General features: G+C 38.5%; 6 protein-coding genes, 1 long non-coding RNA gene and 1 other non-coding gene across 25 annotated transcripts in view; 4 read left to right on the top strand and 4 right to left on the bottom strand.

Moving 5' to 3' along the window:
* Positions 1-122: 122 nt before the first annotated feature.
* On the bottom strand, positions 123-3,600 carry mal (molybdenum cofactor sulfurase). Its single transcript, XM_076540592.1, has 8 exons — positions 3,454-3,600; positions 3,211-3,335; positions 2,975-3,131; positions 2,237-2,899; positions 1,216-2,171; positions 961-1,158; positions 682-896; positions 123-612 (listed from the first exon to the last, which is right to left on the bottom strand). The coding sequence occupies exons 1-8, from the start codon at positions 3,549-3,551 to the stop codon at positions 427-429; spliced, it is 2,598 nt and encodes an 865-aa protein (XP_076396707.1). The 5' UTR covers positions 3,552-3,600; the 3' UTR covers positions 123-426.
* Positions 3,601-3,611: 11 nt separating this feature from the next.
* Positions 3,612-7,836, top strand: LOC100881276 (uncharacterized). Of its 4 annotated transcripts, none has more exons than XM_076540594.1 (4): positions 3,612-4,448; positions 4,506-4,733; positions 4,794-6,348; positions 6,582-7,836. In XM_076540594.1, the coding sequence occupies exons 3-4, from the start codon at positions 6,100-6,102 to the stop codon at positions 7,404-7,406; spliced, it is 1,074 nt and encodes a 357-aa protein (XP_076396709.1). In that variant the 5' UTR covers positions 3,612-4,448; positions 4,506-4,733; positions 4,794-6,099; the 3' UTR covers positions 7,407-7,836. The 4 variants fall into 4 exon arrangements, with proteins under 4 accessions (XP_076396709.1, XP_076396710.1, XP_076396708.1 ...); XM_076540595.1 differs by having other exon boundaries at positions 4,812-6,348; XM_076540593.1 differs by having other exon boundaries at positions 4,506-6,348.
* Positions 3,984-4,065, top strand: TRNAS-GCU (transfer RNA serine (anticodon GCU)). The gene has a single exon. It is a non-coding gene; the product is annotated as a tRNA-Ser (tRNA).
* Positions 7,659-11,490, bottom strand: LOC143265919 (uncharacterized). Of its 2 annotated transcripts, none has more exons than XR_013040709.1 (3): positions 11,378-11,490; positions 7,866-7,962; positions 7,659-7,799 (listed from the first exon to the last, which is right to left on the bottom strand). It is a non-coding gene; the product is annotated as an uncharacterized LOC143265919 (long non-coding RNA). The 2 variants fall into 2 exon arrangements; XR_013040708.1 differs by lacking the exon at positions 11,378-11,490 and adding an exon at positions 8,048-8,447.
* LOC100881164 (nucleolar protein 16) lies at positions 8,564-9,533 on the top strand. The gene is made up of 3 exons (XM_003703579.3): positions 8,564-8,761; positions 8,831-9,143; positions 9,217-9,533. Exons 1-3 carry the CDS (start codon positions 8,661-8,663, stop codon positions 9,346-9,348), a joined length of 546 nt encoding a protein of 181 aa, XP_003703627.2. The 5' UTR covers positions 8,564-8,660; the 3' UTR covers positions 9,349-9,533.
* On the bottom strand, positions 9,525-11,153 carry LOC100881053 (uncharacterized). Its single transcript, XM_003703578.3, has 4 exons — positions 10,796-11,153; positions 10,482-10,668; positions 10,220-10,401; positions 9,525-10,148 (listed from the first exon to the last, which is right to left on the bottom strand). The coding sequence occupies exons 1-4, from the start codon at positions 10,940-10,942 to the stop codon at positions 9,948-9,950; spliced, it is 717 nt and encodes a 238-aa protein (XP_003703626.2). The 5' UTR covers positions 10,943-11,153; the 3' UTR covers positions 9,525-9,947.
* On the top strand, positions 11,340-19,915 carry Lztr1 (Leucine zipper like transcription regulator 1). Of its 3 annotated transcripts, XM_012285815.2 has the most exons (12): positions 11,368-11,767; positions 11,885-12,013; positions 12,174-12,482; positions 12,577-12,691; positions 12,762-12,928; positions 12,988-13,189; positions 13,252-13,611; positions 13,670-14,120; positions 14,194-14,372; positions 14,449-14,733; positions 14,805-14,963; positions 19,732-19,915. In XM_012285815.2, coding segments are annotated over exons 2-11 (2,190 nt in total). In that variant the 5' UTR covers positions 11,368-11,767; positions 11,885-12,011; the 3' UTR covers positions 14,925-14,963; positions 19,732-19,915. The 3 variants fall into 3 exon arrangements, with proteins under 3 accessions (XP_012141206.1, XP_012141204.1, XP_012141205.1); XM_012285814.2 differs by lacking the exon at positions 11,885-12,013 and having other exon boundaries at positions 11,367-11,767; XM_012285816.2 differs by lacking the exons at positions 11,885-12,013; positions 14,805-14,963; positions 19,732-19,915 and having other exon boundaries at positions 11,340-11,767; positions 14,435-14,608.
* Positions 15,323-26,987, bottom strand: part of LOC100880938 (pleckstrin homology domain-containing family G member 5) — a 51,136-nt gene continuing 39,471 nt past the window's right edge. For 5 of the 12 annotated variants that reach the window (XM_076540583.1, XM_076540581.1, XM_076540580.1 and 2 more), the window contains exons 7-22: positions 26,097-26,339; positions 24,234-24,337; positions 23,563-23,699; positions 21,261-21,340; positions 19,957-20,233; positions 19,520-19,665; positions 19,149-19,460; positions 18,934-19,083; positions 18,614-18,874; positions 18,258-18,509; positions 17,984-18,198; positions 17,710-17,898; positions 17,389-17,618; positions 16,883-17,109; positions 16,241-16,505; positions 15,323-16,167 (exon numbers count right to left, since the gene is read on the bottom strand). In XM_076540583.1, coding sequence (XP_076396698.1) covers positions 16,500-16,505; positions 16,883-17,109; positions 17,389-17,618; positions 17,710-17,898; positions 17,984-18,198; positions 18,258-18,509; positions 18,614-18,874; positions 18,934-19,083; positions 19,149-19,460; positions 19,520-19,665; positions 19,957-20,233; positions 21,261-21,340; positions 23,563-23,699; positions 24,234-24,337; positions 26,097-26,339 — 2,829 coding nt within the window. In that variant the 3' untranslated portion in view covers positions 15,323-16,167; positions 16,241-16,499. Of the gene's footprint in view, positions 16,168-16,240; positions 16,506-16,882; positions 17,110-17,388; positions 17,619-17,709; positions 17,899-17,983; positions 18,199-18,257; positions 18,510-18,613; positions 18,875-18,933; positions 19,084-19,148; positions 19,461-19,519; positions 19,666-19,956; positions 20,234-21,260; positions 21,341-23,562; positions 23,700-24,233; positions 24,338-26,096; positions 26,340-26,987 lie in introns of those variants that run through there. The other 7 variants (XM_076540587.1, XM_076540588.1, XM_076540586.1 and 4 more) reach the window with 7 other exon arrangements.

Raw genomic sequence — 26,987 nt, forward strand, 5'->3', positions numbered from 1 at the left:
GACAGGTGTGCGTAGAACAACAGTGCGGAACTTGCTGCTAATTACAGTGTCACCAACATTAAAAATAAAAACTTTAAATAATTTTATTTATGTAATAATTATTTTTATTTCTTACAATATACTTGCGCCATATAAATATACATTCTTTTTTACTAATTATATAAAAAGACAGAACTATTCTAGCATACAAATGTTGGTATCCATGATATACCAATGTCGTATTAGTAGGACAGATATGTATAAAAACTATACATAAAATCTAATAGAACAATTCAGTTCATATTTAATACTTGATAAAATATAAATTGTAAAATACTATACTAACTCTGTTATGTATATTTATGATTTGAAATCGATATAACCTCAAAAAATCATATTCTGTGGAATTGAGAATATTGCACATTTTTGCAAATGAGAAACTTCCACTTATGAAATATGAATAATGTCTCCAACAGTAATGAATCCATCTTCTTTGGTTTCTTTAGTTAAATAAATACCAAAGCGTAATTTCCCATGAAATTGCTCTGCAAGCGTACGCAATGGTTCTATTGTTTTTTTACCAGTAGTTTGATCAATGCATATCATTTGACATCTAGTACATGGACCAGATACCTAATTGAAGAAATTTATATTAATATTGATTATATTCTTGTTCTTGTTTCATGTTTTATGAATACGTACTGTAAAACTATTTTTTCCTATTTGCATATGTTTCCATTGTGTTTCCTCAAAAGCTTCACAACCACTTAATATGATGTTTCCTCTGAATCTATGTATGATAGTTTCTTTCTGAACTTCTTTATCAGATACCCTATTAGCAAGCCATAATACACTTGCTTTGTTTATCAATAAATATTGAGCTTGACTAGAAAATGATAACTCAGGCTTATTGTTTCCTGCAGAAGGAAATGCAATTAAAAAATGAATTATAATTTGCATAAATTATTACTGAAGCTATACCTTTTTTATTGTGGTCATTATCACTTTGTCTTATAAGTCTCAAATTTGGTAACCCTAATGCTAAACTTAACCATTCAGAAACATCTGAACCACAGTCAATACCTTCCACTTTATGTCCACAAACTCGACTTTGGCATATTGTTCCTTCCACAGTTCTTACTGAGTCATTATGTAAAGGAACATCAATTGCAGCAACTCCTAAAATATTTTAAAGTAAGAAAGTTGACTGGTAGATAAAAATAATTAGATTTGTACCTGGATAATTTAATTGCATAATTCCTCTTTCCTGATCTATGATTGGTTTTAATAAGCAAAGGTTGATATGTTGTTTTTGTGTCAAACAAGTACCAGAGGATGAAACAATCATCCATTCTCTGTCATATTGTAGACCTTTAGAATTTAGATTCCAGGAACCTGCTATTCTATAAGCTGCACATGATTTTATTGGATATATGTATAACTGTTCTAAAATACATTCTTTCTTGGATATATTATTATATACCATCAACTTTAAGAATCGATTATCATTAATAAAATGACTGACTGATTCTTTTATGTTCTGTAATGTATTATTTCGTGTATCATTGTTTGTATCTTTTGTACTTGTATTATGGTAATAATATTTTTCATTTAAAGTTGTTTTATACTCTAACCACCAAGCTGGTACTTTCTTTATTTGTGGTTTATCTACAAAATATTCTTCAATCATATGTAGTAAAGTTTGAACATCCTTAAGTGTGGACATGTATCCAAATGAAACTCTCACAGCACCAGTTGGTTTGCCATTTATTAAATCTGTAGCTCCTCCACAGACATATCCAGAATCATAATTCTGTAATATATCATTGTTTGATAATGCTAAATGCCTTTGACATGCACCAGGATTACAAAAGCAGCCAGTTCTGAGATGTATTTTAAATAAGGCTGCTACATGTAAAACCTCCATGTATCCTACATATTCACCATTAGAACGTATAAGGTTAAATGCAATAATACCCCCTTGCAAATTACAATCTTCATAAACAGTATCAGAATACAACTTTACAACTGGTTGTCCATTGCTATGATGAAGCATTAATAAAGATTTGTATAAAAATTTTGCAAGAGAAAAGACATGTTTTGAAATTGCTTCCATTGTTATAGATGATAATATGTCAAAGCCATGTCTTAAGGATATTATGGACAAAAATGGTACCGTACCATCTTCAAATCTATAAAAAAAAGTACAAAAAGTTAGAAAAAATTTTAATTCTTCACATAATTTATAGATGTATACCTTTCATGTAAACTTTTACGTTTTATATGGTACATTTCAGAGCTCAAAGAAACATCTACAGTACCACCACCATAATAAACTTTTTGCAATACATCAGCACTAGAATTTTTGACCAGCAAAGCTCCAATCCCAGTAGGGTAACCAAACATTTTGTAGAAAGATAGAGAAACAAAATCTGGTTTGAATGTAGACAGATCCAAATCATTTGTTGATGCAAAACCAGCAGCATCAAGCAAAACATACCATTTGGTGGATGTATCATTAACTGTGTTAGAGAGAACTCCATCATGTACATTTTTGATCCATTTTAGAGGATACTTTAATCCAGAAAAATTACACTGTGCTGAATACACAAATAGTGAATTGCTATCCTGTTGTGAACAAGAACTCAAAGGATTCAAAGGGTAATTAAGAATTTTAAAGGCATTATCATGGCTTAAACAAGTTATTTTTACTCCTCTTTTAACAACAACTTCTCGCATACCAAGGACTGAAGTATGATTATCTTGTGTATACACAAAATGTCCTGAAGAGGACAATACATTAGTTGTCTGATCTTTGTGAAACAAGAATGTATCAGCTACTATCTTTAAAGATTCAGTTGCACCAGATGTGAAAATAACACTGTATTCTTCAGAAGATGTATGGAAATGATTCAAAATCCTATAGCAATGAAAAATTGTTGTTATAGCAATCTTTAAATATTGTGAATAAAATGTTCCTTATCAAATTCCTTACAGATATCTCATACGTTCTATGATATCTTGTGTTATGTTACTTGCACCTCCAATGGAGTGTGGATTAGCATAAAGTGAGTGATGAAGGTCAGCAGCAATATTTTTTATTTGAGTATCAGAATATAAAGTTGCTCCAGCATGGTCCAAATAACATTCTTCTGCAAAACAAATGATAAAATTAATGCTTCTCTACTGAAAGTAAATGGGTAGTTTATTTATTAAAAATAAATAAATTACCTTTGATTCTTGAGAATTCATTTTCAAAACGTTTTACAATCTGTTCATCATATACCGGCGTATACTCGTCGTATGTATTCATCGTACTTTCCATGGCGTTGACAATAACGAGACTCTCGTAAATCCTAAATCATATTGGTACATATGTAAGAATAATGCTGACAAGCTAGTATTCATGCGATTACCTAACGAACTTAAGTACAATATTTTACGTTTACTTAGAACCTGAACAAAAGATTTTACGTAAGCACGCTAGAATAAGAGGCCTCGATATCGTGCGGATACATAAATTTAACGAGTACAGGCTGCTTCTGACGTTTTATATTAGACGAAAACATCATTTGCGAAATACAAGAAGAAACGACATGATAAGCTTTAGTAAAGTTAAAAAACAGAAGTAAATATATATGATATTATTACGTGAAGGAGCAGCGATAAAGTAAATCTTATCAAATATATTGCATTCTTCATTTTTAAATTTAAACCCAGAAGTGTTATAGACAAAATATGACGACATAAATTTTATTGATAATATAACTTATATACGTAGAATGTGCGTGTATTACGTACTTGTATTACATAATATGCTTATGCACATTGACCATTAAAACGCATATGCTATGCGTGGCAGATGAGACAATACATTCTAGCATGTACTGAAGTCTGTTATATACAGTATAATTGTTTATGAGATAACAGAAAGTGAAAGGAAATTAATGCAAAATAAAATACTTTGACAGTATTAAGAACATTTAAAGCTTAACTGTCCATCGGACGAGGTGGCCGAGTGGTTAAGGCGTTGGACTGCTAATCCAATGTGCTCTGCACGCGTGGGTTCGAATCCCATCCTCGTCGAGTTTTTCTGTTTTTGACTTTTACTCTCTTTTTTTTCTATTTATCAAGAATAAATCAATTATTTATGATTAAGTGACACATTCGATAAGTAAAAATTATTATATAAATGTTAGTTTATAATATACAACGACAAGGAACAAATGATGTATTGCTACGATGCGCCATTTAATCGTAATAAATATTAATGTATAACCTAATATAATGACTTATATCATTTTCCTTTCCCAATAAAATAATGCAAGAAAAACCACCGATACCAGATGCTTGGGGAAGCGAAAATGCATTGCCTACACAATCTTACGAATTAATGACCGAAAATGTTCAAAATTTGATGATCGATAATGCAAACGCAGATCAAGGTTTCACTTCTAATGTCTCAACAGGTAAATCTATTTTTGTCGTAATATCTATCGATTGGCCTAATGAGAAACTTTCAAAAGATTTGTCCCCAATGGCGGAATATCTTGAAATGACGAAACGATTGATCGAAAGCAATTCCTTGTCCCCTCGTAACACCATGATATTGAAAGAACTTTACATTCGATACAAATCCATGAAAAATCACCGCCCAGCAACTTGTGACGCAAGTTCTGATACCATGACGTTGGTCAACGTAAAGCCGTTCAGTCAGGATGAGAGAAAGAAGATTGGTGAAACAGGCTTAACTGGTAAAGATCGTACCTGAAAGCATTTCACAGAAGCCCTTAATCCCAATGCCGGCCATGAAGGCCACAATTTCGAAACAGATAAATCGGTGATGCAGACTTCGGTGCATCCAAAGAAGGACGCAACTGCTGAGCGCAAGGTTTTCCATCGTGGAGGAAAGGAAAAGCCATCAACATCCAAAGAGCAAGGACAGCTGGAAACTTTGTCGATAGACTCGATTGATAAATCGAATGAGAGAAGGAAGAGAGAAATATCAATGAAGGAAGCCGAACTGCGCTGGATCAGGTTGCTAACACTTCACGATTTAAATTTCGATCGTTCATGCGATCCGGAACGATTCAAGATCGATAATACCTTTTCTGATTTCTCGCTGCAACATGTGGGCCACGACAATGCGACGAAGAAACGCATCAGTGAATGGATGATCAAGTATAAAGAACGATCTAGTTTGCAAAGTAACTCGATTGCAGACAATCGAAACACTGACAAGGCAGATGAAACACATAAAAAGATGTTTAAGGGAAAGGGGAGGAATCAATAGGACATCCTCAAGATCCTGTATTTTGTTGATCAAAATAATAAAATGGTCTATAAATGGTTCTCTTTTTATGACTTGTCGTTAAAATTGAATCATATACAGAAATTATAAGTTGCGTCATTGCAAATCGAATGACACTGGCGCGCCTATTAATTTTCGTACTGCCTCCGGCCGACATCTCAACAAGCTTTATCTAGTATTATAACGAGATCACATACACATGTGCAAAAGTTACGTGGAAACTGGTGCTGAACCTGTATCGCTTTATATGTCAGTGCCACAATTTGGAGAAAGTGTGTCCTTGACAAGTTTTACAATATCACGCCCCGGCATTGGTATATGTATCATGTTACATAAACGAAGGGAAGGACACGGTATAAGAAAAAAAGTTATTAAATATTTCATATGATGTAGTAGTATTATCTTATGTAATACAGGATATGTGAGTTTTGAAGGATAAAATTTGGATCATGTCACGTGCAACGAACCCTTCAAACGCATAAGCATCTCATGAAAAATATCATTATTCATGATTAGAATTAGCTAATAACATTTATTAAATATAAGTACTTTTACACTCATTAAATATAAGTACTTTTACATCCTTCCTTGTTAAAATATACAAGAATTTATTTAATGGGAACTTCCATATACATAAAATTAAAAAACAATCAATTAGTTTATTAAATAATATTATAAATATCTTTAATCCGTATTAAAATATAATAGACATCGACATCGACTGAAATATGATGTCAGTGCATAAGAAGAAACCAATGATTATCAATTGGCGATCTTAATTGTGTCGAAACCACGCCCAAAACTTGTCCATGCCCTCTTTTATTCGACTATCCGTTTCCACCACTTTCTATCCTCCTTTCTTAATGATTTCTTACAAAAAGTTTCGCGGTACAGTTTCCCTCTCCCCTGATCGGCCATGCCCAATCCCATTTGGGATCAGCGGCACCCAAAATACAATTGATCCCCCTGCAATCTTACGTGCATATAAATACTGGGCCAGGACACGAGTTTGTCAGAACCGAGCCACTCTTTCTCGTAAAAGCAAAATGGCATTCAAGGTAAGCATCTTGAACGAGTACGCCCTTAGCATCCCGCAAAAAGTAGCAAAGTCTCATAACGTGACTTTCTACGAAACATTGAAAGTTTCTCGTAAAAGTCCTCAAGAGTTTAATACGTTAATAAGTAAAGTATAGACTCTACTACTTCTATCCGCATTAATTTTTCTTGAGATTCCAAAGTAAGTTTCAACAAACTAAAAATTGCCTAAATTAATTAATCGACTTTCTTGCAGTTTTTAGTACTCGCAGCCTTTGTGGCAGTAGCCAGCGCCGGTGGGCCAGCAGCCTACGACATCTCCGCATCATCCGGCGATCACAGCAGTGTCGGCTTTAGTCAAGAGTCTACGCAGAAGGGCTACGCTGGTCAAAACGTAGTTTCCTCTTACACGAAATCCGACGACTCGGCTCATTCATTTGTACGAGTTAGCAGCCACAGCGTCAGCAACGATGGCCTGTACCACTACGAAATCCCGCACACTCCAGTTGTGAAAGCCGCATACGCAGCCCCAGCATACGCAGCCCCGGCATACGCAGCCGCCCCAGCTGCCCCCTTGATCGCCAAGACGTACGCTGCCCCGTACAGCTACGGTGCCCCTCTTCTGGCCAAGAGTTACGCCGCTCCATACAGCTACAGCTCTCCTCTTCTGGCTAAAACCTACGCCGCACCAGCTCCGATCTTTGCCAAGGCTGCCGTCGCCGCACCTCTTCTGACCAAGACCTACGCTCCTTCTCTCGTAGCCAAATCGTACGCCACTCCTCTCCTCGCTAAATCGTACGTGGAATCGGCTCCGCTCCTGACCAAGACCTACGAGTACGCTGCCCATGCTCCAGTTGTCGCAAAGAGTGCCTACCTTGCTCCCGCTCACGGATACGCCGCTCACGGATACGCTGCTCACGGATACGCCGCGTCCATCGCACCAGCTCCACTTCTGACCAAGACCTATGCTGCTCCTCTACAGCTTACCAAGCTCTCTCACGAGTACGCTCCTCAGGCTCAGCTTGTTGCCCCTGTTGCGCACACCTTCTTCAACGGTCTTGGCACCAGCTACTCCTGGTAAACTTGTGTTACGCCGGACAGTGTTTACCCTTTCTGTTTTTCCAATCTGCCCTCGTTCGCTTTTCGAAACCTTTGCGCTCCTCGAGTCAGGTTCTGAAAGTTTGGCCGGTTCTACGTGATTTAATTTTTTAACGGAGTTCAATTTTGACGTGGTTCAAAGATGAACTTCGCTGGGAATATAAATAATGTTACCTGGGGCATGAAAGGGTTAACAGAATGAACTGGATCGAGAATGTGTAGATAAAACAATCAACTTGTACATGTATAAACGATGCGTACGTGTGAGTGTAGATATATAGATGTTGCGTATAAGTATACACGACGTTGAACTGTATTTATATTATACGCACCGATTTATTTTCGACATGCACCGCAATAGAAAATATTTTCCACCCTGAAGTATTGAAAAATATATCTTAATTTTTACATTGATAATAAGGTTGTTGTTCTTTACCCTTACTTCCGATAAAAGAGATGGCAGTATGTTAGTATAAGTTATTCGTGAATAACTCCTCGTTGAATTGTTGACTCCGTGAATGAATTGTTATATTCTATTTCTGAAAAGAAAGAATAAGAAATATTGAGGCGATTCGTGAAATAGTAACAACAAAAGGTTGCACACAACAATAGAAACAAACGGACACAGTGGCGAGTATAATGCCTTCGCTGACGTGCTTGAACTTCATTATGTTTTATGAAAAGACTTTCGAGCATGTACTAATTGTAAGGAACTACCATTTTAAGGTCACCAGGATAATTTGCATACAATGCATGATTGACACTTGATTCGTAGGAAATTCAGTACGATTTCGTGGTCCGTTCACTTTCATTGAATAATTTAGGTCTGACATGTTCGAACGTTTATCGATCTTTAAACATTGTAATTGAAATTATTTACGACAAATTCATTCGTCGAACTTCCGGTTACTGCAATACATTCAAAGTCATACTGTTAAATTTTTGCGTAGAACGAACTCTAGTATTCATTACATTAGCAAATGAAAAATATTAAATTCTAAATTGTATCAAATCAAAAATGCATACTTACAAAGCGAATTTGAATTGAATGAACAGGCTAGCAGTTGTACCACTATAATGGTGTGTTAAAAATAATATAACCCTAGGAGTTCATTTAGATATAGGGATAAAATATTGGGTGCATAACCTGCAGAATGCTTTGACGTTATACGAAAGTGTTTGAAGAAAGTTTGTAGACTGTTTTTATTAAAACACGTGGTAATCTGGAACCGCCGCAATGACGAAAATTAGGAAAGTGAAACGTAGAAAGAAGTTTCGTATGAATGTGAATCGTAAACGGTTACGAAATAAGTTGAGAAAATTACCGACAATAAAATGGTAATTATTATAACCAAAAATTTTATATTAGCGACTTGTATCAGCGAATAAAAATGAAATCATTTGTAGCAAAGAGTTGAAAGACTCATGGGAAGTGACTAAATCTACGCGGACTAATTTGAACCAAATGGGACTGGCATATGACCCAAATGAATTATTAGAAATTGCTAGTAACAAAAAACAACTTGTTGAAAAGTTTACTGTTGATAACATAGAGAATGTACCAACAAATGAAGATGTTGAAATGACACCAGTAAAAGTGCATGTAGCAGAAGCACTTGAAGCAGAGGCAAAAGCTCCAAGGAAAAGAGTGTTCAGGTTACCAAATAATCAAGTACAGCTTCTTACCTACTTAATGGATAAGTATGAGGAAGATTATAAGGTAGTATTTTGTTTTAATAGTAATTTATTTTACATTGACAAAAATATTTCTTATCATTAAATTAATTACATAGGCAATGGCACAAGATAAAAAGAATTATGATCAATTAACGTGGAAACAAATACGGGCTAAAATAAAAGTGTTTAAGGGTATCCCTGAGCAATATAATGCATATCTTCAATCAAAGATAAACAATAACAACTAGTTTACCGTTGAATGTAATAAGAATATATTTTTGAAATTTGTATATAAAGTATTTAAAATATAAAATAAATAAACTAATATCATTGTTTAGGTAAGTACAAGAAATTAAGAAAAACATATAGATAATACTTTTTTATCATTCATGTAACATTAACCGTTAAAATAAATTTGTGCTAATTGATGCAATTTCTGAATCTTTATTCATTTGTATATCAATTACAAAAATTAATGTAATGTACTTTGTGCATTATTATGAGAAATATTTACTGTGTTCTTATAAAGCAAATAAATAATTTATTAAATAAATATGTATTTTGCAGAAATTAGTATAAAAAGTAGAGTGAAATTAAACAATTGCAAATGTAGTGAGAAATACTTAAAAATTGTACGTTTTTATATGTATTTTTTAAAGCATTAATTCTTTTGTTTAAAAAGGTTCAATTTGAACAAATTGTTTTTAATCACCTCAATTCAATTCATGAAGAAAGTATGCACAGTATGTTGAATATTCATACTGTCTCCTCGCATTTCTTTTTCATTTTCTTATTTTTCTTTTTTCGCTTATACATACTGTTTCAAACAAAACAAATAATTACAAAATTACGTAGCCATAGAGAATATCTTTTTTCTAACAGTATCCATGGATGCATGGTGCCAAGTATATTCAGTTGTTTCTGCTGGCATTTCAGGAAGAGGCCTTGTTTGACATCCAATTATTTCTACTTTGTGTTTATGAGGGGAGATACTTAATAAATCTAAAGCTTTTTTAACTTCGTCTAGTTTCAGTGCATTAGGACAATCCTGATTTCATATATAAATATATTAGGTATTGTATGAAATATGGCATAATAACTTTGTTCGATTACATTTACCTGTTTGTTAGCAATTATTAAAATTGGTACAGTTTCCAATCTTGCATCACCTAACAATTGCTTCAAAGTAATAGCAGCCAAAGATAATTTGTTTACATCCGATGCATCTACTACAAACAACAAAAGGTCTGTGTCTTGTAAAAAGGCAGTCCAATGTTTTCTAGTAGCATCTGCACCTCCAACTAATGATAAAATTACATTTAACAACATCAGAGTACACGTTGTAAGAAGTGTGTAACAAGAAATATTAAAATGTACATACTGTCCCATACATTATAAGAATACAATCCATTTTTTATTCTATATACAGAGGAACCTTCTGTTGGCTTTGGAGGAACAGTGTAAGAATTCTCATCACCGTTTGCGACACATAGTTGATTTATAATCGAAGTTTTTCCAGCTCCATCTAAACCCAATAGAAGTATCCTTTTTTCGCGACTATCATCAGCCTACAAAAGTAATAATAACTGCTACCAGAATTTATGTTCAATACGGGGATACGAACGAAACTAAACCATTTATAATTCATTCTCGCAAATAATCGAAAGCCGTTTCAGATAGAATCGAAATGCTAACCTTTGACACATCTTCGAAACCTTCATCTATTGTCAGAAGCTCTCGTTTTTTCCAATATCGATATGCGATGTAAGAACCAATACACGCGCAACCGATCCAAAACATTTTTTTACCGTTTTGAAATACATTTCGAGCCATTCTTCTCATCAATTATTTTGTTTAGAGAAAGACTGAAATTAGTAAGCGACTTTCTCAGTGCCGATTCCGCGCGTTAGCACGTTGCTTACGGGTTATTACTTAGCCGCATGATATACATATACTTTACATCGTTTAAACAGTATGCACACTAATTATCAGACTCATGAAGCACATTTACGAAAGTATTTGCATTCGCGTGAATTTGTAACGGTACACAATAAAATACACTGTCCAAAATACCAACAGTTCTTCGTTCGTCAACTTGGTACCACTGATAAGATAAAAGTTGGGAATAGAACCAACTATCTTGTGATATGTATAGTTTAAAATGAACTTATTGTACGCATGTTTTATTCGAATACAATTTAAGAAAATGTTATTGTTAACATAACTTTATATGTTAATAGTGTAAATTATGTAAAATAAATAATTGTATGAACTTACTGTATCCTATTGTAACCTCGACTGTACTCCATCCGATCGATATAACCATACGGTTTTGACAGTTCAATAGACAGAAGCTTGTCTAACTTTCGAAACATATAAGCAGAATTTCTTTGATATTTTAATAAGGTATCGTTGATATCTACGTTCAGAAACGTTTACAGATTTATTTCTGTATAATGAAGGTTTTGAATTGAAAAAAAATGAGAACTGATTCGGTCAGTAAAATATAGGTTAAGCATGAATCTTCTAAAGTAACTGCATTTCTTTGGAATAAGCAAAAATGGATAATGTTGCAACTGCAGAGTGTTTGACTCTTGATTTCGGACCTTTTGAAACGGTTCATCGTTGGCAGCGTCTGCCAGAATGCGACGAATTTGTTGGCGACAGGTAATTCGTTTTAAATCGTTTTATCGTTTGGAATACTATTTTCAATTATGACAGATTAATTTGATCTTCTTCTCATTTTTTACGTTGTTATTGGTGCAATCAATTATTTTGTTACAGCATATTTTAATTCCAATAATTGTGCATCAGTGTATCAATTGTATGCAGCATTTACCAGTTTCTTCATTTGTTCTATAACTTCTTAAAGATACTTTATTTATGATTGTTAATCAAGAACTGTAAATAAATGTTAGTAAAAAATTTAGAAAATTTTTTAATTACTTCAAATCTAAGCAATAATTTATGAAACATGTTATTTTATTCTTTATTTCCTTGCATCATGTATGATAATTAGAAAAAGCTTTGTAAATGCATTACTCCAAAGTTCACTATATTGTATTATACACAGGCGTAGCAAACACACTATTGTAGCATACAAAGATGCGATATATGTTTTTGGTGGTGATAATGGTAAAAGAATGTTGAATGATTTGTTACGATTTGATGTGAAAGAAAAGTCCTGGGGACGTGCATTTGCAACAGGAGCAGCTCCTGCTCCACGCTATCATCATTCAGCAGTTGTGCATGATTCTTCTATGTTTGTATTTGGTGGTTATACTGGTGACATACATTCCAATTCAAATCTCACCAATAAGAATGATTTATTTGAATATCGATTTCATACTGCCCAGTGGACAGAATGGAAATTTATCGGGAAGTATGTTTGACTTGATTTTATTAACTTAATATCACTTTTGATTTTCTACAAACCAGGAACTTATATGTAATATTAATGATACATTTCTTTGTAGAACTCCAGTTGCTAGATCTGCACATGGAGCTGCTGTGTATGACAATAAGTTATGGATATTTGCAGGGTATGATGGTAATGCTAGACTAAATGATATGTGGACAATATCATTATTAGTAAGTTGGCCCACAATATTCAGAGTATGAAGTACATATGAATATATTAATTTATTTCTAAACTTTTTAGCCTGGAGAACCCAGGGTATGGGAGGAAGTTGCACAGTCTGGTGACTGTCCACCAACATGTTGCAATTTTCCCGTTGCCGTAGCACGTGAATCGATGTTTGTATTTAGCGGTCAGAGTGGAGCAAAGATCACCAATAGTCTCTTTCAGTTTCATTTTCGAGAGAAACGGTAAATCCATCATTTACAATTTGAAGTAGTACCATGTTTCTTAAAATATAAATCATTAGGTGGACGCGAATTTCAACCGAACATATTCTCCGCGGTGCACCGCCACCACCAGCGCGTCGATACGGTCACACCATGGTCAGTTTTGATAGGCATCTTTATGTATTTGGCGGTGCTGCTGATTCTACCTTGACTAATGATCTGCACTGCTATGATCTTGATACCCAAACGTGGAATATCATTTTACCATCAGCTGACAGTCAGGTATAGATATAAAAGTAATAAAATCCGAGCCGTCAGTTCTTAATTTGCTCTCCTGTTTCTAGGTTCCATCTGGTCGATTGTTCCATGCGGCAGCCGTAATTGGAGAGGCAATGTTCATTTTTGGCGGAACAGTCGATAATAATGTTCGATCTGGAGAAACATATCGATTTCAATTTTCATCCTACCCAAAGTGCACTTTGCATGATGATTTCGGAAGGTTATTAAACAGTCGCCTTTTTTGCGACGTCGAATTTGTGGTAGGTGATTCGGAAACAAAAATACCAGCCCATATAGTAATGGTAGCAGCACGTTCTCAGTTCCTTAGAGCTCTTATCAGGCAAGAGCGGGAGAAGCGAGATAAACATTTGGAGGAAGTGTTTGGTACTGTAGATGTACCAATCAAAGATTTGCCGTTATTAGAGGTAAATGAATTGTGACGATTAACAACGAATATCTTCAGTTGATATTATGCTATTATAGGTAAGGCTAACAGACGCTGTACCGGAAGCTTTCGAAATGGTATTGAATTACATATACACTGATCGAATCGATCCAACGAAAAGAAGCACGGATGGTTCGAGCAAAAGCGTCGAAGATCCATTGAGTAATCGAATCGTGCTTCTTATGATGGATGTGTATCGCTTAGCTCTACAATTCAATATGAAGCAATTGGAACAGCTATGTGTTCAATATTTGAAAGCAACCATTAGTCATGCCAACGTATTAGAAGCATTACACAATGCTGCTCATTTGAAACTGTATTTCATAAAAGAGTTTTGTTTAAGTTTTGTGGTCAAAGAGGGTAATTACCATCAAATTGTCATGAGCAAAGAATTTGAGACACTGGATCAACCTTTGATGGTTGAAATTGTTAGAAAAAGACAGACGCCTTTTAGCGAAGCTTTTCCTAGAAAATGTGACCTTAGCACAGGTGCGAATAAAAAGAAAATTATAAAATGTTAACACTAGATCAAACGTTTATTTCAGTTTGAGTTTTATTTTAGGGACAACATTGGAACAAGATATGGAGGCATTTTTGAAAAGAGTAGGTCGGCAATTCTGTGATATAACCTTAATGTTAGATGGCGTACCAATTCCAGCTCACAAAGCGATCCTTGCAGCACGCTGTAGTTATTTCGAAGGGATGTTCCGTTCGTTCATGCCAGAAAATAATATAGTCAATGTGAGTACATCATTGCTATATACTTCTTCGTATTAAGTAATTAAATATATCGTAATAAAAAGTGCGTTTCTTACAGATACAAATCGGAGAAATGATTCCATCTTCTGAGTCGTTCGATTCTTTGTTAAGGTACATTTATTACGCAGACGTTTCGATGCCTCCCGAAGACTCTTTATATTTGTTCACCGCGCCAGGGTTTTATGGTTTCACGAACAATCGATTGCAAGCATTTTGTAAGCAAAATCTTGAAATGAACGTAACATTCGAAAACGTGATACAAATCTTAGAAGCTGCAGATAGAATGCAAGCTGCTGACATGAAGAAGTATGCCTTGAATCTTATCGTACACCATTTTACGAAGGTACAGTTTCTTTTATATTATAGAAATATGAGCGTTTCTTTTGTCGCGAACACAATTTTATTTGATTACAGGTTGCAAGGCTTCCTAGACTGAAACAATTAAGTCGAGAACTTTTGTTGGAAATTTTGGAAGCATTGGCAGATGAACGTAGCGAGGCACGAACGTGTCAAGATATGACAAACGATTGCTGACGGATTCCTGCCTCGCACCGTCGACCTGCGAGTGTGCAAGTAAGTTTGCAATGTAGCATTCTGACAACTTTTAACATGTTTTACCTCCTAGGCTATGGTTACATAGTAGACAAGCGTTTAAAAAATCTAAAACACCGTACGCGCATGTAAATAACTGTTAATTTTCTTTTGAATATTTGTTTTATATTGATTTTTAAATTGTTACCGAGTAATAGAGAGAGTTTATATGGGAGTCTTTAAATTGTTTAATTTATTTCGCACTCTGAAACTAGTATGAAATTTTCAAATTGTATTATGAAATGTTTAATAAAATTCTGTAAATATCTTAAGAAATGTTCAACTCGACGTTCATTGTTCAGGAACGAGGTATCCGGTTAAGTATTGAACAAGACAATCGATTAATAAATTATGTACTATATTTTGACTTTGATCGCGAGCGATCGTACATACACGCACAATCGATTACTCTTCATATAATAATTTAACACCTTTTTTCCTTTAAGCTTAATGCAAGCTGCGCAAATTTGAAGGGATCGAAAGAAACCTTACATAAGGAGCTCGTATAAAATCATTGCTCTTGTTTCCTCTCTACGTATTGTTGTCTCTAGTTAGGGTGACGTTCGTCGACAGCCCCGATTCCTTTTTAGTTCAGTCTCTTGAACAAAATATTGCGAAATCGAATTTGTACTTAAAGTAAACGTGTCTCTCTGTCCTCTTGTTCTCTCGCTCGCTTTCCAATGCATCCCATATTCTTCCGAGTCTTCTTTCCTTTTTATATACCGAAGCCTGTTGTACGAGGAATTAGCGCAATCGTATCAACTACGTAAAGTGTAATTTTTTTATTCTCTACGCTCGTGTATCCTCTAAACTTGTTCGCGTTGGTTTTTTAACTTTGAATATTCGTTAAATCGTGAACTTGAACTCTTGTTAAGTGTTAAAATTATTCACTAGAGGCGTCTTAAATTCAGCTAGCATTAATAAGTCGTCTAAACTTAAAATCACGATAAATAGTCTCGTAAGATTAATTACTCTAAGTAGGCCTTTTTTATTATTCTGTCCTGTTCGTCGCTTAAAATTCTAAATGAACTAGGGTAACATCGTGAAACGTGGGGTCGCTCTCAACCCAATCCACCTTTTGATTAATTTACAAAATGAGACCTAAGAAGTTACACGGCTAGAATCAAATAAGTTACAATGATACGGTCGTGGTACAAACTTCGCGTTGATTTCGAATGGCCCCAATCTGAAACAAATTACGTATTCATTCGTTTTGCGTGAATCAGCAACAGATTGAATAGAGTGGTTAGTTTACTCACCGATTGTAAAATTGCTCGATTCATATCGTAGGCACAAGGGAGTACGAAACGTTCGTCTAATTCAAAATTGAATTCATTCCCGATCGTTTGAACCCATTTTCTGATTCTGCATGAAAGTGTGTGCAGCACTTGCATACAGACAGCAGAAAGCAACATCTTGTTTCTAAGCACGACGTATCACGTACACCCTCATCAAATTAGCAGATGGTCCGTTAGCAATTTACCTTCTTGGTAGGTTACTCTTGTATCCCAGTTCTTGTCATTTCTGAAAAAACAGCATCGAGTTAATACAAGAAGATCGTCGAATTACGACTGTGCAGAAATTTCGCATAAATTCTTGATTTATAAAGAACGAGGAAAGAGAAGAAATATATCGTAGGTCTTGTAGATATTGATTTTCAGCTGGCTCTATTTCGTCATTAACGAGCCTCTAGGCAGTAAGTGAGATTCGTGCTATTTGAATATTCAAGAGACCAGCAGAGAGCGCTTCAATAACGGGCGTAACAAGTAGTAGGATTTTCCTACTGTAAGCAGGAAAGCTGAAATTAATTTGAACTCGGTGGGTGCAGGTATTCCAGAGTTTGTTCAGATCTTTCGAAGGCTTAAAACGGTGAAAGTGTTAGATCGAGTCAAACCGTGAACCTTTTCCTCCGCGATGCTGCTCGTCGATGGCATCCTGTGCGAAGGTTCCAGCCTTCTTCGTCTCTCCTCGATAGCTTCCGTATCTAGGTTCATCGCAGGCTGAACCGTTTGGGTCATAGAGGTGCTTATGTGTCTGGTTTTAACGAGAGGTGGGTTTCGCGACTGCGGAATCGCGAATGCTCTTCGGAGAGCACCTCTCGGAGGCGACGGTGGTGGATACGAGATACCTGATAATATAAATTTGGTTAACATGGCTTACTTTCATCTTTCCAAATAATATTATCGTAACTTATGTTATATTCATGCAACGGTTTCGGATAAATTTTCAGTAGTATTTTCAAAAGCAGATTCGGTATCGGGTCAGTTTTGATTTAATCTTGTATTGTTCGAGTACTACAACTTCAAGCATGCATGTGCCACGTTTGCCAGTGTTTGGAACAAGCCTCTAGTGGGGTAAAAGGGTGGAAGAAAGAGGAAAAAATAATTATTCCCGCGTGGGTAATTGCTACCTCGGTGCCCTGGTGAAAGCAAAGTGTCCTTGCTCTTTGTTATTTGGGGTACGATAAGAAGTGAGTTTGGCGGTGTCGGAGACACGGTCGATGTTTGTGGCGAGGTGGCTAGGGTCAAGTTTGGCAGCGATTGGCCCAAACTAGAGTAGGCTGGCACTTGAACGCTCAGCGTGTTGGGCGTCGGTGACTTACTCAGCAGATATCGTCTATTATCAAATTTGTTAGGACTAGAATAATGGTCAACTGTTGGTCAAATTGCACTTTCTTTCCATACTGTGTATTCAGTGAATTCTCTTCGATCAGTCCGCGTTTAATTACCTTATTTGCAAGGGTCTGTGATTGTGTCCGGAACTCTCACCTCCTTCCTCGGACGACACACTGGAGGCTCGCGGTGGTTCGCTAGTTTCAACGCTGACGTTCCTGCTCGGATTGTAGCTGGGTAAGAAGTTACTGCTACCCGGGGACACACCCTCCATTTCTATGCTTCCACTGGAAACAGTTTCGCGACTTTGATCAGGTTTCGTGAATTTATCATGTCGTTGTTACTCTTTTTCTTATTCGGAGCTTCTGCTTAGAAGATCAGATAACTTACCTGTGACTGTGGGCAAGACTGCTTACTCTGGATGCTCTGCTGCTTCCCCGAGGTGTTTTCAGAATACCCTCGCACTCTTCGCCTTCAAAATCAACGTCTCCGAGGAAAGTGCTGGGCTGCCGACTGACCGTTCCCAAACTTACGGTACCTCCGAGCGGTGGTACTTTCATTAACGCGAATTGTTGTTGAGCCTTTCTTATGGATTCCATCCAAGACTGAAATAGGAAGGCAGCGTTTTATGCAGGGTTTGAGACATCGAATGAGCGAGGCGTACCTTGGCCAGTTTTGATTCTCCGGCACTGAGAACCAGAGCAGCCGATGCTGCTCCATATTCGTTCAAGTAAACCAATCCTAAGCTGGTTGGTTCTTTTAGCTCGTATATCCGGATGCGATCGATCACGTATGGTTGTCTTATGATCTTCAAACAGCCACCGGCCGTTCCACTTAGCCCACTAGACGAGGTTTTCTTGGTCGACGGCTTGCAGATCAATAGCATGTCCGTCAACAACAGCACATGCACTTCCATCTAGAAAATTCATCGTTTCAGAAATTCGTCCTGAATTAACGTCTGAGTTATTTCTATCAATGAAAATCAACTTCGTTCCACTCGCGTAGGTGAAGAACCATTACCTTACTGCTAGCAGCGTCTCTCAGTTTCAAGTCTCCTTCACGAAGAAGCACTCTCAACGTGTCCTTCGGGCAACCGGGAATCGGTGCGGTGGTGATGTCAAACGTGCTGTGTGTTTTAATCAATTTCTCTAATTCTTCGTCTCTGGACTCCACCACGTCATAGCTCTCGATGCGAGAGGCAGCAGCGGCTAGTCGCGCTGTCTCTTCGTTCCTCCTCAAAGCGGCGTTCACCGATGCCACGAAATCGTCCACAGATTTGATCTGCGACCAATAAATAAATGATTACGCTTGATAGGGTTAATAATTTGGTTGTAAATTACCATATGCGTCAACTCCGTTCGCTGATCTTCGTTCTCGGTGTTCTTGTGAACCGCCTTTAGGAGCAGCGAATACTTGGTCAACCTCTGCATAGGTTTCACCAGTATGTCAAGAAGTTTCAATCGATTGCAGTCCTTCTGGGTCTCGCACCACTGGCAAATGTAAAAACGTGTTAGCTGCCATTCACTGCAATGATTAATTACGATTTCACTCTTACCACAAGATAGACCGTGAACAACTGATTATCGTTCAAACGGTCTCTGCAATACTGCTGGCACCTGCTCTGTTCGGCACAATATCGCGTGTACGGTGCGAACGTTTGCTCGAACGTCTCGAAACCTTGCAGAAGATGACCAGGATCGAGTGGCTGTCCCGTGGTCCTCGAAGTGTTCACCATTGCTAATACATATTCTGTCCAAAAATAGCGATTAGCGGCGTAGATTTCGGGTATATTGCTGAACAGCTTGGTCCTGTCGACCTCGTTCAGGATATTCGAGGTCTGCAGGCTACACAGACACGCCATGAAGAGCTGCAACGTTAAGAATAATTATCTACCAACCTTTTATCGGATGAACTCGTTAAACTTACGTCTGTTACGACTTTCAATGTCTTGATATAAGCTACTTCCGTTTGAGCCAGCTCCCACAAAGCGGTCTGTTGCTGCTGTTGTTTCTCTGACAATTGGTCTGAATTGTGTACAATCACTCGCCAGTCATCCTCTAAGTTATACAAGGCTGCAAAATGTGCAATAAAAATTTTTTAGACAAAGAACATTAATATTTCTTTCTGTTTCTTTTCAGGCAGGAACGTTTCAGGATCACGGACTATCCTCGACGGTGTCTATGTAAAGTCAATTCAGAAGCGGAGACTGTATAAATATTTTCTACTTATTATACAACGTAATGCACAACGTTACCGGTGATAAACTAGCGTTATAAATACATGTACATTTAAGAGTTTCATAAAGCGACATAATTTATTGAACATACTCGATTTATTTTTATCAACGATTTTCAAGTACCAACCATCTTCGTTAAGGGTAAGTTCATAGGGCAGTTGAATGTCCGTGAGTTTTGGTACACCGTGTTTATTGTATTCGTCAAGTTGGGCAGTCAGGAGATCCAACTTGGTACCCTTCGTGTTGGTAAAAAAACCGCTCCATCGCTGTTTGCTGGTCTTGAGTCCCGCAGCCCCAGCGGAACTCCGACCGGATGTTAGCGTGGTGCTGCTGCTGATCTCGGAGTCGACGCTCGAGTCTTCCGTGGACACGCTGAAGAAGCGACCACTTCGACATCGATAACTCTGCGGAATTTTTGTCACGTTTTATTGCGAAGAATTTGTAAAACTTTCAACGAAGAATTTATGTACGATTATAAAAGAGACTTTTAACTCAGCGATTTTACCCGATCGTATAATATAACGATTTGTAATACCGAACTGGAATTGCGAAGAAGACACGACGTTTATTTTCCGGATTCTCGAAGTGAATCGCGATCGCAATTCACCGACGTTCATTTTAATGGTCGTAAAATCGACGGAATTCGAGCGCGATGAGCCACAGCCGAAAATTGATGACGATGGAATCGCGTTTCTCATTTTCACCACGTTCCCTGGCAACTCATTAGAATCCGGATGCCAGTGTAATGGGAGGATTAGTATCGATCGACGCCCCCGTGGCATTGTTTGCACCTGACGGATCGTTTTGCACTTTGTCTTCGATTTAGTTATGGCTAAGGGTCGCAGCTCCATTAAAACGAAGGACATAAAATCGAAGCTTCAAATTGATACACTATTCCTTTTTGCATCGGAATCGACGATTCAATATGCTATGATTCGACACAATAGTTTCCTTAAATTAATAGCTTTCATGATTCGCAGGTTTACAATTGCGTTCGAACAGTTCTGGCCATAAATAATGGAAGTTTACTCTCGGCAGAATAAATTGATCGAAAATTGAGAGGAAACGTCGGCAACGAATCACGCAGATGAAGCATTTTGGAAAATGCGTTTCCGATGATGATTACAGAGTCGAACCAGCTGGCAAACAATTCTATTCATGCGAGCAATTTCTGTCTAATATTCCACGTTAATTAATCCGTGTTAATTAAAACGGCACATAAAGATCCGGCTCTAATTGAAACGGAACGAGGGAGAAAACAAAGAAGGGCTCCCTCTGAGGTGATGGAACGCGAAGGTTACCGCCCTAACAATCGATTCGCCTTTTTCGTAGATGGAAGATGCTCTCAGGTGTTCAAGGTTCCATTAAACGGATGAAATTGTTCTCTCGTTACGATACAACGAACATTTATTTCCTCGGTTCCCGTCTTACCCCGCTTGTTTTCCTCAGCGAAGAGCTTTGATTAGCCCTCTGACTCGTCGACCTCGAGTTCGATTTGTCATTGTCCTTCACTGAAACAGAAAAAAATCGCTGGGTCACCACGGGGAAGAACTTAGGCAAACGTTGTTTCTCCTTCGTCATCTGTCTACCTGAACACCGCTTCCGGTTTCGTAGATTCAATCGAAAGTAACTTTGAAGGAAGCACGGATGAAACGCGTGGCGGCCGTTCGACGGATTTGCATACAAGTTTTTGTAAAATTAGTAGTGCAAGAGTCATACATATTTGAGGGCAAGGGTTATCGATAGAGCTGTTCGATCAATGTCGCGACATTACAGCTGTCACAACGGCAGAAATAGACTGAAATGGTAAACGTCGCGATTGATATTCGTGATTGATAAACCAGGCACGGTTGTTTATGACGGTGACAAAGTTCGTTCGCAGCGAAAAACAACGCGTTATCGATATTTGTGACAGTTTCGCGTGGCAGGTAGGACAGAGAGGCAAACTCGTAGTTAAAGCTCCTCTCTTTCTTCGCGTCTATATCTGATCGTACGTTCCGTTTTTTCGCGTTTTAAATGGAAAACGTTCTGACCTAACGCAAAAAAAACGTAACCATTAAAAACGATAATCATCTGTGGCGACGGTCGGAGCAATTGCGTGACCCTCTTTTGTTCACGCATTAAAATGTTTTACGTCACAGACGCAATATTTCTCGCGTTAAGGTCGTGACTTTAGCGATGTAAAAATATTTTCAGACCTTCGTAAGGTCAGCTTGACACGACCGAATAGTTTCTCCGCTCTTCCTTCACGTCGCAAAACTCGAAAGCAGTTTACGCTACGCTCGATTTGTTAGTTCATTTTTATGGGAGAATAACTATCGGGTATATCATTTTTATACTTTTAGACTTTTATACTCGTTCGAATGTACCAGCGTACCAACTTCCGAGTGGACTTCGGCTACGAATAAATCCAGTGTGAACTTTCAGTAGTATATCCCGATTTATACTCGGCCAAAGTGGCGACGCCATTTTTAAACTCGAAATCCACTTCGGTTTACTTTTTTCGTAAGAAAGTTTTGCTGGAGAGAGTTTGTCAACGTTCCAACTCTGGTCAGATTACGAATATAAAATACATGTAGACGCAGTATTTCACGAAATAATCTACCGAGTTTCTAAGCGCGAATTTGCCACCGTGACATATTTAATTCATCAACGACCAGATCTGACAACAGGGGATTTTGTCGCAGGTTCTAAGTAGTACAACCCGATTATATTCGGACATATAGTCTGAGTTCCGACCAAAGGTTCGTTCAGCCATGAACAATGAGTTTATCGTTCCAACAAGTTGCGTTCGCGTTTATCGCCTTTAGGCTGTTGTTATCCGTCTGTTCTACTACTCGCCAGTGGTATCGATCAAAATTGGGCAGACACGTTTCCGTTCACGTATCAACTTCAATTTTCTTATCCCGACGTTAATCTGTGGCCTGGCAGTAAACTCTGTATCGTGCTCATAACAAGACGATTGAATTATTCGTCATGCGCGTTCGTACCCCAGCGGAGGGTGCTATTCGTGTAGAGCTTTATCTGAACCTTTTTTACTACTCGCGTTGGCGTTTAAACGACGATAACATTGGCCATTTATGGGGCAATCATTGGTGCTGGGATTATCGTCTAGATCTTAAAAAGGAGAATGGTTTTGTGGTCGATAATCGGGCTATTATCGCTATTATACCGAATATTTAAGATATTCTTAATTTTATTTCAAATAAAAGTCCATTATGCATCCTCTTTCGAAAGTTTCTGGTATCTCGAGAAGTAAACGCTATCCGACGACTGCAGTCCTTAATACCCAGTGATCGTTCCACGTTAAGCGAGGAGATCGATTCCACGTTTTATCGCGATCGAGAACGCTTTTCAGTATGATTTCTGACGTGGTACTTGACGAGATAGGGTTAATACATCGATTCCATCATGCCGTGCCGTCAATTACGCCGGTGTTGCTTGGAAGCAACGTCACGATCGTATCTATTATCAGTTTCGCATGAATTATGGGGTAGGCAGTTCGTGTCACGTTCACGCCACTCGTGACGTGGCTGGTAAACGTTGCCGCCTAACTTTGTCGAAGGTTGTCAGCGAAGAATCGTTGAATCCATTATGGGGTTAACGAGAGAGAAGTTCAGCGATAATAAGTAATCTTTTATCGCCGGGGCAGCTTTTTTTCTTATCGCGTAATTTTGAAAGCTCGAGGACGCAAATGACGTGGACGATAAGGGGTAGTTTAAGAGATTGTTACCTGTTATTCGCAAGTGTTTGCCACCAAGGCTCGAGGTGTCCGTTGTCAGGATCGGCAATGGCGGCGAAAAACCGTCGAAAACTTCGATCCGTGACAGATCGATACCTCGTCTCTCGCAAACGGTGTTCAACGCCTCCCTGTAATGAATATTTCATCGATTTTAAACTGGACCTGCACTCTAATTACAGACAGCGAACGAAACGCGTTAACCTCTGATGAAACTCGAAAGTAGGTAAAAGTTCCGAACGCGATACGTCGTGTTACGAAGTGCAAGTAGGTTCGACAAGATTATAGGGGAAAGTTCGAATCACCCCCGCAAGTATAATTCATTATTCACCGACGATTAATAATCAACGTTACGAGGTCAGTTCTCGAGTCGTTCGTTCTGACTCGTGGTCTCGTTTCAAGGCCACCGCTGAATTCTCCCATTTCATCTACCCCTGAGTTGGAAATTCCGCGAAATTACCGTTCGTCGTTGCTATTTACGAGGCCGTAAATCGCTGGAAATTTCATTTGCGCGTGACACGCGTCGTTCGCGGCATTTTCAGCCGAAGCGAACGCCGGTCTTCCGTTCTGGCTCGACCAACGTCCACAGCGATAATCGTTTAAACGGATGTTAATCATTGAAGCGGAGTCGTTTATGCTATAACCGGTGACGTAAAGCAACTTACGCCAAGTAAGTGCCTTTCGTAGCTGGCAGAAACTCGTCACGATCCAAGGTAGTCGCATCGTCGGCCAAGTCGAAGCTGACGCTGAAATACTCGCTACTCGATACCTGAAACGTGCATTTTCGAGTTTAGACATTTTGGGGTTGGCACGGGGTTAGGTTACCTCGATACACGATACCGGAATTTGAGAGTAAATCGATAGAATGTTTTATCGTATCAAACCATTTCGTAATTAACGACTCTTTGAGGGTGCATTTTGCAATTTGTTCGATTTCAATTCGGACTATTTTCTATCGTTTCGCGAATTCTTGAAACTTCATAAATTCGTACGCGGAACGGTAATAACTTTATTATTGGATTATTTAACCTTTACACGGCAGAATGATTGAAACCACATTACGGTTTTATGATTCGCGCGGTATACAAGGAATTATCTTGCTGAAAATGCATGGCTCTCTTGTTGCGCGATTAATGCAGCGAACAATTCTCATTTTGCCAGTGAAATTCGGTATTTATGGGCAGACAAGTAGAATGAGGCCGCAAAGAGCCATTCAAGTAGAACAGATCCGCGCTTGGTCAGACAAGTAGAACAAACAGGTATAATAAATTTAATTCGCAAACAACGTCAAGTTTTCCCGCTACTATTTGATCGGGAAACCTCTCGAAAGCACTCGAAAACGTTCGAAAATTTATGCACGAAGAACTACCACGAAAATAATCCGATAAACTCGTGTTCGATTCATTGCAAGGACAAATTGTTTCCACTTTAAACAAACTTTCCCCACGAGCCTCTCGTACCGCGAATTCTGCACAAATATCACTAGAGTCTTCGAAATTTCTCGAGGTACGTACATTTTTCATGCCGTTGCAAACTTTCTGGGGGAGTGTGGGCAAAAAAGAAACTTCGTTATTGAATTCGATCTGGCCGGTATCGTTACCGCGCGTGATACCTCCAGAGACAAGATGTTTGAAAGCGTCGTTTACGAAATCTTTTTTTCGCGTCCCTGATCGGCGAACTTTTTCGCGGACAAGTTTGCCCAGGTGCTTGTCCTTGGGCACGTCCGAAACTTAAATCCAGCGAATCGATAATCGCGCTAGGCAGCGGCGGCCCGTTCGCGCGATATCGATTCGAGCCAGGGCCAAAAGGACGTTTCGCTGATCCCGCAGGGAGGGCTACGGTAATTTCGGCTCGTCCATAAAAATAAATACGCGTTCGTGATAATGCTACAAACGCGACCGTTACGTTCAATCAAAGTTCTTTTCAAAATTCCATGCTTGACGGTTTGAATCGACCGGATACTATCGTTCGTGGGAACGATAATGGGGCCCAATCATAGGAAATTGCCAGTTGATGGAGTCGAATCGGCTGTGTCATTGCCTGAAATCGGTCAATCGTTTTACCGCCACTCCTTACTTGTTCCACTTCCACCAGGTATATCCCTTTGCGCTTTAATAATTCTCCAGTTGGCGAGGGACCAACTTTATATCGTGCCGTTGTAAATTGCGATATAGCGTACGGTAGACCTTGGTTTTGTCTATAAGATAATGTGGTCGTAGTTTGCGAGTGTGCGGCGTTTGAGGATTAACGAACGAGCGACAGTAGGGTGTGTGTTTCAAATCGAGGGTGAGAGTCGTCAGAGGGATGTAGCTTCTTTTCTTTGTACTTTAAGTGGATATGTTTGTACACTGTACAGCGACGCTTTAAAGCTCCGGTCTTATTTACGGAGGTAATATCGAACGTAGAGTCCATTGAAAAAGCAATTCTGAAGCGGGGATCTGTCTCTTTAAATAGGTAAGAAGCCACTTGGGCGACGTTATTTACAAAAGTAACACCTTGCACGCTCGATAAATGAAATTTTTACTAACCTGCGATCGAGACAGTTTATGCCTGGAGCGATTCTGGTGGCCGGCCTCGACGGACGCGGTAGGCACAAGAAAACGAGGATTACTTTCGACGTTTTGGGGGTGGTGCTGCAATTGTTGAGGTTGATAGTGGTGGTGAAGGTGATGGGATTGCTGTTGCGAGGGACCACCCCCCAGATGGTGCTCCCCCGTGTCCAGCATGCTGCTGCCCAGAGCGTCCAGCTGGGTCAACGACCTCGAACGCACCTGCAACCAAAAGTCGTTTTGCATATTTTTCAATTATCCTCGAAATAACTTATCGTATACAGAACAATTCAACGGCAATTTCTTAAAGCGACGTTTCATTAAACCAGCACAAAATATTGTAAGATTTAAACGAGCATACGAGAGAGGAATACGACGAAAGGATTGTAACTCGCAATTCGATTGTAACGCTCGTGTAAGTGAAATAAAATGCGAGCACATGTGGCCACGAGCGGAGGAAAGAACAAAGGCATTTTTATCGAGAACCGAAAATCGGGTCACATACGCAGCATCGAAAATATTCGAAATAACGTAGGCGGGTGCGCACACATTGTTTAGTAATTAAGGCGAAATTTGCGTTAATGTGGGAGGTGAAAAATAAATTTGACGCTCTGGATGATATCGTGTCGCGAAACTGGGTCGATCGATTCTTTTACCAAGTATCGATCATCCCTCTCGGGACCCTTCGTTATCTCGATCTACCTACACCGACCCGCTTTTATCTAACCCTTTCATTCGTTTATCCACACTTTTACGACCCCTCTCATCGAAAACTTCTTTCCATCAATCTATTGCTTCGAATCGCTGCTGATTTCGGTGAAGAAAGTGGACTCCAATCCGTCAGATCCCTTGTATTCTTCGACTACAACG

This window comes from Megachile rotundata, chromosome 15 (assembly GCF_050947335.1).
Source record: "Megachile rotundata isolate GNS110a chromosome 15, iyMegRotu1, whole genome shotgun sequence".
In the NCBI taxonomy this organism is placed as follows: Eukaryota; Metazoa; Arthropoda; class Insecta; order Hymenoptera; family Megachilidae; genus Megachile; species Megachile rotundata.

Bases quoted from the DNA above. Each gene is read 5' to 3' on its own strand.
- LOC100881053 (XM_003703578.3), bottom strand. From the start codon at position 10,942: ATGAGAAGAATGGCTCGAAATGTATTTCAAAACGGTAAAAAAATGTTT. The intron at 10,402-10,481 runs GTATGTACATTT...TTTTATCATTAG, and splicing joins TTCTTATAATGTATGGGACA to TTGGAGGTGCAGATGCTACT. The intron at 10,149-10,219 runs GTAAATGTAATC...ATATGAAATCAG, and splicing joins TAATAATTGCTAACAAACAG to GATTGTCCTAATGCACTGAA.
- mal (XM_076540592.1), bottom strand. From the start codon at position 3,551: ATGATGTTTTCGTCTAATATAAAACGTCAGAAGCAGCCTGTACTCGTT. The intron at 2,900-2,974 runs GTAAGGAATTTG...TCATTGCTATAG, and splicing joins ATAGAACGTATGAGATATCT to GATTTTGAATCATTTCCATA. The intron at 613-681 runs GTACGTATTCAT...TTCTTCAATTAG, and splicing joins TAGGAAAAAATAGTTTTACA to GTATCTGGTCCATGTACTAG.
- Lztr1 (XM_012285814.2), top strand. From the start codon at position 11,661: ATGGATAATGTTGCAACTGCAGAGTGTTTGACTCTTGATTTCGGACCT. The intron at 14,121-14,193 runs GTGCGAATAAAA...GTTTTATTTTAG, and splicing joins AAAATGTGACCTTAGCACAG to GGACAACATTGGAACAAGAT. The intron at 14,734-14,804 runs GTACAGTTTCTT...ATTTGATTACAG, and splicing joins TCGTACACCATTTTACGAAG to GTTGCAAGGCTTCCTAGACT.
- LOC100881276 (XM_076540593.1), top strand. From the start codon at position 6,100: ATGCCCTCTTTTATTCGACTATCCGTTTCCACCACTTTCTATCCTCCT. The intron at 6,349-6,581 runs GTAAGCATCTTG...ACTTTCTTGCAG, and splicing joins AAAGCAAAATGGCATTCAAG to TTTTTAGTACTCGCAGCCTT.
- LOC100881164 (XM_003703579.3), top strand. From the start codon at position 8,661: ATGACGAAAATTAGGAAAGTGAAACGTAGAAAGAAGTTTCGTATGAAT. The intron at 8,762-8,830 runs GTAATTATTATA...AATCATTTGTAG, and splicing joins AAATTACCGACAATAAAATG to CAAAGAGTTGAAAGACTCAT. The intron at 9,144-9,216 runs GTAGTATTTTGT...TTAATTACATAG, and splicing joins AGTATGAGGAAGATTATAAG to GCAATGGCACAAGATAAAAA.